The sequence below is a fragment of the Engraulis encrasicolus genome, chromosome 12 (genome assembly GCF_034702125.1).
Source record: "Engraulis encrasicolus isolate BLACKSEA-1 chromosome 12, IST_EnEncr_1.0, whole genome shotgun sequence".
NCBI classification, from domain to species: Eukaryota; Metazoa; Chordata; class Actinopteri; order Clupeiformes; family Engraulidae; genus Engraulis; species Engraulis encrasicolus.
The window spans coordinates 34,008,589-34,016,920 of NC_085868.1; the positions used below are offsets into that span (position 1 = coordinate 34,008,589).

At 42.8% G+C, this 8,332-nt stretch overlaps 2 protein-coding genes across 3 annotated transcripts in view; both read right to left on the reverse strand.

Moving 5' to 3' along the window:
- The window catches only part of LOC134459701 (mitogen-activated protein kinase kinase kinase 20-like), a 319,662-nt gene that overhangs the window by 227,502 nt on the left and 83,828 nt on the right, over positions 1-8,332 (reverse strand). The window lies entirely within an intron of this gene.
- LOC134460203 (uncharacterized) lies at positions 466-5,961 on the reverse strand. 2 transcript variants are annotated; one of them, XM_063212654.1, is made up of 9 exons: positions 5,341-5,961; positions 4,466-4,546; positions 3,878-3,983; positions 2,866-3,590; positions 2,549-2,732; positions 1,995-2,252; positions 1,719-1,890; positions 1,153-1,301; positions 466-1,046 (listed from the first exon to the last, which is right to left on the reverse strand). In XM_063212654.1, exons 1-9 carry the CDS (start codon positions 5,713-5,715, stop codon positions 859-861), a joined length of 2,238 nt encoding a protein of 745 aa, XP_063068724.1. In that variant the 5' UTR covers positions 5,716-5,961; the 3' UTR covers positions 466-858. The 2 variants fall into 2 exon arrangements, with proteins under 2 accessions (XP_063068724.1, XP_063068725.1); XM_063212655.1 differs by having other exon boundaries at positions 468-1,046; positions 3,061-3,590.

The following is an 8,332-nucleotide window of genomic DNA, read 5'->3' on the forward strand; positions in this document are numbered from 1 at the left end:
ACTTTTTTCCCCTTCTGATCTTTCTTTCAACTGTTAGGTGGAAGAGGTACACCGCATATAGGCAGTTTGTGCGATGGTGCTACGAGTACCTGGGAAGACATGTCAGGGTCCCCTTACCGTCCTGTGTGGTGTGCTGTGTCCGGAGAAGTTTTCCCTCTGTTGATTACAGGGGGTTCCAGGATGCCAACAACAACCCATGATATAGCACAAGCACTTATGTGTTGGTAATTTTGTTTTCTTTTTTTTGTTTGTAAATACTACATTAAATTAAGGTCAATTTACCTCTTCAAGTGAATGTGTCTTCATTTTACAATTTACAACAAATACGCCTTTACCATGGAATAGCAGCTGGTATTCTTTACTGAGTGGTGACCAAGATGCTCTGCAGTAGGCCTACTTCTGGGTCAAGAATACAATAGCGTATGTAACCGAGTGGGGTTACTAAGATTTCAGACTTTTAAGTAATTAGGTTTTAAAAGGTGACTACGCCAGTCTCGTTAAAGGGTGAGACAACCCAGATGTTAAAAACACTATTTTCCCCGACGGGTTCTGGATGACAAAGGATGACACAGCTGTTGCACATACAATAGTTTTTATTTTCTTCTGCTTTCAGTCTTATTTGTATTCAAAATGTGCAGGCAGTTCACTTGAGCTTATATACACAAACAGAGTTTTAACTCCACTGAAGTCAATACAGATAGATATCATGAAACAGTGACGGCTGAAGTGCGAGAGCACTGAGTAGGCTAGTGCAGGTAATTTACTGAGCGTGTTACCTACACACTCTGCACTGCGAATGCTCTATTGATAACTCCTCCCCTCCCCCCTCCAAAAAAACACGACCCTTCTCCTCCCTCTTTAAGTGCTATTTGTGATGCGGAAGCGGGTCGCATGTGCTTTCACTGCTGTCCTCTTCTCCGGCTTCTCACATGACGCACTGAGTGGCTCTGGAACAGGGGATTGGTCTGGGATGTCAAGGTCATCACCGCTGTATTCCTCACCTCGACACATGGCCTCCACCATCTGCATCAGCTCCTCTGCATAGCCTGTTGAATATGGGACAAGGTTCAAATTAACCCTACAATAGGTATGATACACCAGAACATCTCAAAAGACATATCATATCCGCAATCAACTTTCTATTATGCTTACCAAAAGACGGCTCCGTCAGCACTTTCCTAACAATGTAGCCGCCCTTCTTGTACTTAGGAAACCGCAAGCTGAACATTTTTTCGCCATCCTTTCTGCTCCGCTGCTCCCTGTTGGCATTCTCATTGAAATGCAGAGCAGCCAGGATCACTCTAAGAATTGAACACAAACAGAACATGCAGGAACAAGATGAACATGAAGCTGAGATATTTAGGATTTAATAGGCAGAGGGCACCCTTTCCCAAAAAGGGCCTAGGCTAAAATGGGTTAATCAGGTTGCACAAGGCCCTCACCCTTTCCTACACAACTACATCCGGAATGGCCCCAGCCTATCTTACAGACATAATAAGGCTACTCTTCCTTACTCTATGCTAATGTCTTAAAAAAAAAACACACACACAACCCCTAACGCATTTACAATTATTGCTCTGCACATCTACTGTGCACTACAAATGTTGCAAGCTGTGGTCATATCCTCAATTTTAAGTTGCTTTGGATAAGAGCTTCTGCCAAGTGCAATGTAATAATGTCCTAAAAGTATGTTTCACATAATATTTCTGTAGGATTACCTGCTCTCCATCCCTTTGTACGAAAAGTGGCACATCTTTGGCGCAAAGTGGGTGATCAGGCTATGGAAGGCCTCGAGGTAGGATGTCTGATGTGATGGGGACAGGCGTTGTACATCTGCACACAGCCTCTTGTTGCATATTATCTTCTCCACTTCAATGGACACCTTCGTATCTGAAGAACATTGTATAAAATACATGCCAATTATGCAACGTGATGCATGCAACATGATACTCGGATTACAATCTCTGTAAAATAAACATTAGGACTATACTCACGATATTTCAGCCACGGTTTGCGTTGTTCCCTGCCTTCCAGGACTCCGTGCGCACAAGACGAGAACAGTCCCTTGAATCCGCTGTGCCTGTTGTGGATGTGACTGATGACTGATGTCCATTTGTCCACCACAAGTTGAGCATTGCCAGGAGGCGTCGAAACCACGGACCAGTAAAGATGGTTTACGATACTTCCAACCCAGGGTTTGACATCCTGGCATCCTCTGGTTTGGCCAAGGCTCAACAACTTCTTCTTGATACCTGAGTAAACATGTGTAGATAAATCAATAAATTGTGAATGTAATGTACTGCATCTGCCATGCCATAGATTTTGAAGGGCTTGACACCGACGCTACAACTAAAGGCCTTTTTACATCCGTGAACAGCCTGGTGTAACAGCTATGTAATGCCATGTGCTAGAATTGTAATTACACCACACAAAACTACTTTCACACATAACCCGTCCATAAAAAAAACATATATTTTCAAAAGGAATGTCTAGGTAGTGCTTCAAGTTTCTCAATTACACTAAACAGGTTTTAAAATGCTGCACTTACTCTTGGCTACATGCCATATGTCAAACTGGTGTGTGATGTCTGGATGGTCCTCTCTCATCATCATGTTGATGCCTATGTGCCTGTCTGTCACGAGAGTTCCGACATCCACAAAGCCCTGGACTTTCTCAAGGGATCGCTGCAGGCCCACTTTCTCCATGTGGTAGGACCCTCCAACCTCATTGCTCTAAAACATAAAAAGCAGGAGATTTTGATGAGCATAAAACATTGACTAATATAGAATTGTCATTATTACAAAATAAGACTGTTTTGTGTACTAGGCAAGACTGACAGAGGGGCATAATACATCTGAAATGTACCTGTACAAGTTGTACGTCTATAACCGCCATTTTTCGGAGCTCCATTGTCGAGTAGGTGCCATACTTCGCACAATGCCCTGGGGTGTCGGCACGCCCATCACCCCCACACACAATTGGTTCCCCTTCAGCCTGTAGCAGACACAGCATGCCCAACTGCTGCTCGCTCCAAAGTCGCTTGACAGCTTTGAAAAGCACCTGGTCTTGGTGTCTGAAGAAGGATCGTTCCGATATCACAGCAACTCCCAATCGTGATAAGACACGTAGTACCTTCGTGACCGTGGCCCCACTGAAGAGAATGGCAGCGGACAACAACACATTCCCAGCTGCTGTTCTGCCAAAGAAAGGTTGAGTGTTCCACTGCCCTTGGTTCCCGCAGTCCTCGCATCGTATGGTGACCTGTAACAATGTTCCGACCTCTTTACACTGCCAGGACAGTGACCTGCTCGCACAAAGTCCACAGCTGCACCAAGCTGAGAAGAGCGTCACCAGGCATTCCCAGAACACGAGGAAAACTCGACCTGCTGGCGGCGACTCAGGTGGCGGGACTGGTGGAGTATCAGGCTCAGTGACAGGATCCTCCTCTGAATCATCGGAAGACGGCTTGTAGTCCGAATCATCTGTCGTAGACATGTCAGCTGAATCCGACATCTCATCCTCTTGCAGATCCGGGTTGGCATCCTCAGTCTGAGTTCCAACGTCCACCATCGCTGTTGTAGCCTGCACACCTGGGGAAAAACAATGTTCAGTATATAGAAATCAGTGTCAGCTTTAGGAAATCTTCATTCAATTCACACAACTTTTTTTGAAGGTGAAGGTTGCAGGCACTGGTAATTGCATAAATTGTAAATTACTCTACCCAGACATAGTTTTTCCAGCATTTTTTGTGTAAATGTGAAAATACATGTTTGACATGGAAAATGATTGTCATTAGCGATTTATGTACACAAGATGCATTGCTGAAAACCTTCCCCAGACATGTGTTTGTATAAAATATGTACATAAATGTAAAAACCTGTAGTCCGTCGACATCCTCTGAACTGCATAGCCACCGTCCTTGTAGGTGGCCTCAGACAAACTTGTATGGAACTGTCACAGCCCTGATCTTTTGTTGAGTTCACCTGAATAAATCAGAAAGAACATATGTGCACATGTCTATATCTATCTATCATATATAATGTGTGTGTGTTCAAGGTTTTTTTTTTATCCTTCCAACACAGGTAACCTATCTGAGTAAAAGGTAGACCAGTGTACTTGTCTTATGATAAGCTAATTCTGCACTGGTTGGGTTTAGTTTGTGTCGGTCCCTGTTAGGGTTTTTTTTTGTCATTCAGTAATGACACACTCTCTCATTAGGTAGGTACAATGGAGTAAATGGTGTAACAGTTCTGTGATAGCATTTGCTACTGTTGTAGTTACACCACAAAAAAAAAACGTTTACTTTTTCTTTTAACACCTCTAGAAATGGAGAGGGTGAGGATGAAGGTCTGAGAGAGGGGGCTGGTACTTGATATACTGTAATGCTGCTGTGTATAGATATTCACATATGGTCTTTAGTCATCTTTAGTAACTTAGTTCACCTGTAAAGTTTACCAAAACTTACATCAGTAGATGGGTCCACGTCAGCTGGTAAGTCATCTCTTTCCTCTTCAGCACCATATAGAGATCGGCATTCCTGAAGTACCTGAAACATTATATTATCATTTGTGACAAACATGGCTGCGGTTTGCACACAGAAAAGAGTTGCACATTGACATGACATATAACAGCTGTTATTGTATATGTTTGGTTTTCTAACAGTAAAGTACTAACTTGTAATTGCATGACGAATACAGTGTAAGATCATAATAATTCACACGGGATAAATATTACCTATGGACCTCTGGTAATTCGCAATTACCCCCGGACCTCTGTGATTTTTCGTGGCGCATTCGAACGGGATAAGCAAGTCTGTAAGCGAAATTCATGTCGCATTCGCAAAGGACTAACGCAGACATTCTCCGTAACTAATCACCGGGGTCCATTAGGTAATACAAGTCCCGTCCGAATTGGGCTTTATGCTCCATTTTAGGCACGACACAATGTTGATGGGAGATGACAGTCGCTGAGAACAGACTTTGCATTGCGAGTCGTGTACATTGTTTATTCAGCTGACACACAGGAACAGTGACTATTATGGCTTCTGCTGAATACTTCAAAGGCATATCATTGTACCGTACACACTGTAAGGTGGCGAGCTGAAATGTAGGAGGAAGGAGACTAAACTTTTTGCTAACACTCGAGATGAACTTAGCTGAACGGCTGAAGCACTTAGCATTAGTAGCCTAGCCAGTTGAGCTGAAGTGTTCAGAGCTGGTCAACTTCAACTAACTCTTCAATAAACAAGTTTTAAATACAGTGACAAAACACGAACCCCACTGCATCTCCGTTCCCTTGAGTTCATTATTAAAATATAGTTCAAAATAGATGACTACGTACCTCCAGCCTTTGCCGTTTCTCCAGAGCATGAGACCTCCTGCTGTGGTCGATGTCGCCGGTCGCCCCCCTCGAGTTTGTCCCTCGAGGAAATATGCTTGGCACTGATGTTGGCAGCAAAACCCTCTTCAGGCGCACATTAAAACCTAGCTGCTCCTTCAGAGCCGGGGTCGAGTCGTAGCACTCATCCTGGAAATGTGCAGAGCACAGTACAGAGGACGAGCTTGGGTGCCACAGTGTGCCTTTTGGACCAGCTCTTGTCCTCCGAACTTGCTGCGTCCACAGTGAACTCACAGCAGGGTCTTTAGGAAAACGATGAAGGGTAACGCCGTTATCCCGGGTGTTGGAGCAATATCCAGCAACACACCGCTCAGGCATGTTTTTGTTGAACAAAGGGCGTATACGGTAGCTATATATATATATATTAAAACTTAGTCGCGATTCCTGTCAGTAGGCTAATGCTTTGATGACGGTTGGCATGGCAGCACCTGCAATCAAGTCTAGAGACTGGGCGTTCCTGAGTGTACGTCATCTTCCATGTTGGAACTGGGCGGGACACTGGCCTGTGGCTTCAGTGGCGTGTGTTCAAATTTCGAAAATAACAGGAGAACCGGGCATATTTATCACAGTAATGCATCTCAATTAGAAAATAATTATTATTTCAGAATGAACGAAAACGGGTCGTCTCCACGTGTCATGAGGTCTTTAACTACATGTCACCATTACCTGCTACTATTATATTAGCATACTGTATAATTACTGTGTAACAGATTAGCGTGATTAACAGTATGTAGTAGCACCCATAGTTTAAACTTTAAAGGACTAATGAAGGCAACTCGGAACAGTGGGTTTACAGCTTCGCAGGGGCCCGAAACCCTTATGGGGAAAAAGCTGTTGCAACTGCCGTTTCTTGCATAATTTGTGGTAATTTAGTAACTTCCGAATATGTTTTATTCATGTGGTATGCATAGGGTGAACTATGGTAAATTGGGACACTTTTGGTAGATCGCAAAAAAAACCCACTTTAAGTTTAAAATACACCAACATTTAGTAATTGTATGTCTTCATATGGGTCTTGGGTACATCTCCATGTAGGAATTAGTTTTTGAAGTATGATATTTTATAATATATTAACATTTAAAGACAGTGAGACACCAACTTCGTTGTGAGAAAATGCTATGGTAATTTGGGACACCCTTTAATGTAAAATGGGACAGTCTGTTATATTATCATTATTTTTGTGCAAACTGAAGAATAATACTGTTTTTCTCTTGTTAACAGACTAGGATCTTAACTATTTAAAAAATGATATAACATCCCTGAAACATTTCCATTTCAAGAGAATATTGAAGGAGTATGGCATGTGACTGTGGCCATGGCCATTAGCATGTGGGATGCATATTACAATACAGGCCTATGGCGTGCTAATATGTTATGCTAACAGCTAACAGAAGCCCATTCTGTTGCTATGAGAAAACTGTCCCATTTTAGCTTAAAATATTGTCCCAAATTAGCTCACTCCACTATACTTACTAAAAGTATGTCTCCTTAATAAAGTAAAGACAAATGTGTAAATGTTTTGATATTGAGTTAAACCTTTAGTAAAACAACATATATTTCAATCACATTTTGTACCATATTATCACTAATTCAGCCATAATATCCTTATGATCTGATAGCATAATCGACATGTCAGCTAGCTAAACTGACAAGTGTTGGATCCACTGTCACTTCAAACCTTTGCTCATTTCTTTTATGATACTTAACACCAAATAAAATTATTGTTCCTTATACATGACAGTTGCAGTAACAATATTACATCCCATTTTGTGATTGGCTGCTAATATTTAGAAAGAAAACAACCCAAAACCTTATTTGTCCCAATTTGGCTGATGTCCCAAATTACCTTAGTTCACCCTATGCGTTCACACTTCCTAAAATGGCATTAATATTACAGTAATGGGGCAGTAAAATAGTGTAATGGCATTTTTTACAATACAGTAAAACACCGAGTTATTTTTCATGAGAAAGAGGACTATGATGTATGATGATCGATATGTACATAGCCCCCTTACAGCAGATGGGTCCATCAAGAGGCATATTCACCCTTTTGCCGAGAGTCAGGTGACAATACGGTTATAACAGAGGCTCTGCGCTAAGGGGTTTTAAGGCTCCTTGCCCAACATTTTTATTACAGCAGGCCCAATGAATTCTCGGTTTACCAATGAGCCAGATGCATGTGCTATAGATTGATGCTGACATGGAGAAAGGTGTCGGACTTTGCCGTGCTATGCTGTGACTCAGGTGAGTGCTGCCGTTGCAGCACACTGTGTCACAGGTTAATCTTTAATCCTAGTCTACTAGGCTAATCCCATGCTTGTCTCCTCATTCCTCTCTTCACTCTTTCACAACTCTCTCTCTCTCTCATCCTTCCATTCTTCATTCCTCCCTCCCTGCCTCCTCCTCTCCCTTTCTCCCACCGCTTGCGTCACTTTGCAATCTCTTTCCTCATATCCATCCATTGTCTCTTTCCCTCTCTCTCTCTCTCTCTCTCTCTCTCTCTCTCTCTCTCTCTCTCTCTCTCTCTCTCTCTCTCTCTCTGTCTTCCAAGAGTCACTTTACTCTCTTTCACTCCCTTTCCTTTTTGCACTCACTTCTCTAATTATCTCTCCTGCTCTCTGTCTCTCTGTCTCTCTGTCTCTCTGTCTCTGTCTGTCTCTCTCTCTCTCTCTCGCTCTCTCTCTCTCTCTCTCTCTCTCTCTCTCTCTCTCTCTCTCTCTCTCTCTCTCTCTTCACTACAATCTCTCTCCACCGTTCTCCTCATTAGGGCTACTATAGGCTATTGCACGCTACAGTTGCTGGGTTGCCATGGAGCTCCAGTATACCCATCACCAACACTTTCATCTCCTTTCTTCTCACTCATCCTTCCTTTCCTCACACACCTCCTTTTCTCTCTCTCTTTCTCGCTCTCTCTCTTCCACAACTCTCTGCCATC

Bases quoted from the DNA above. Each gene is read 5' to 3' on its own strand.
- LOC134460203 (XM_063212654.1), bottom strand. From the start codon at position 5,715: ATGCCTGAGCGGTGTGTTGCTGGATATTGCTCCAACACCCGGGATAAC. The intron at 2,733-2,865 runs GTACATTTCAGA...TTTATGTTTTAG, and splicing joins TAGACGTACAACTTGTACAG to AGCAATGAGGTTGGAGGGTC. The intron at 1,047-1,152 runs GTAAGCATAATA...CATATTCAACAG, and splicing joins GCTGACGGAGCCGTCTTTTG to GCTATGCAGAGGAGCTGATG.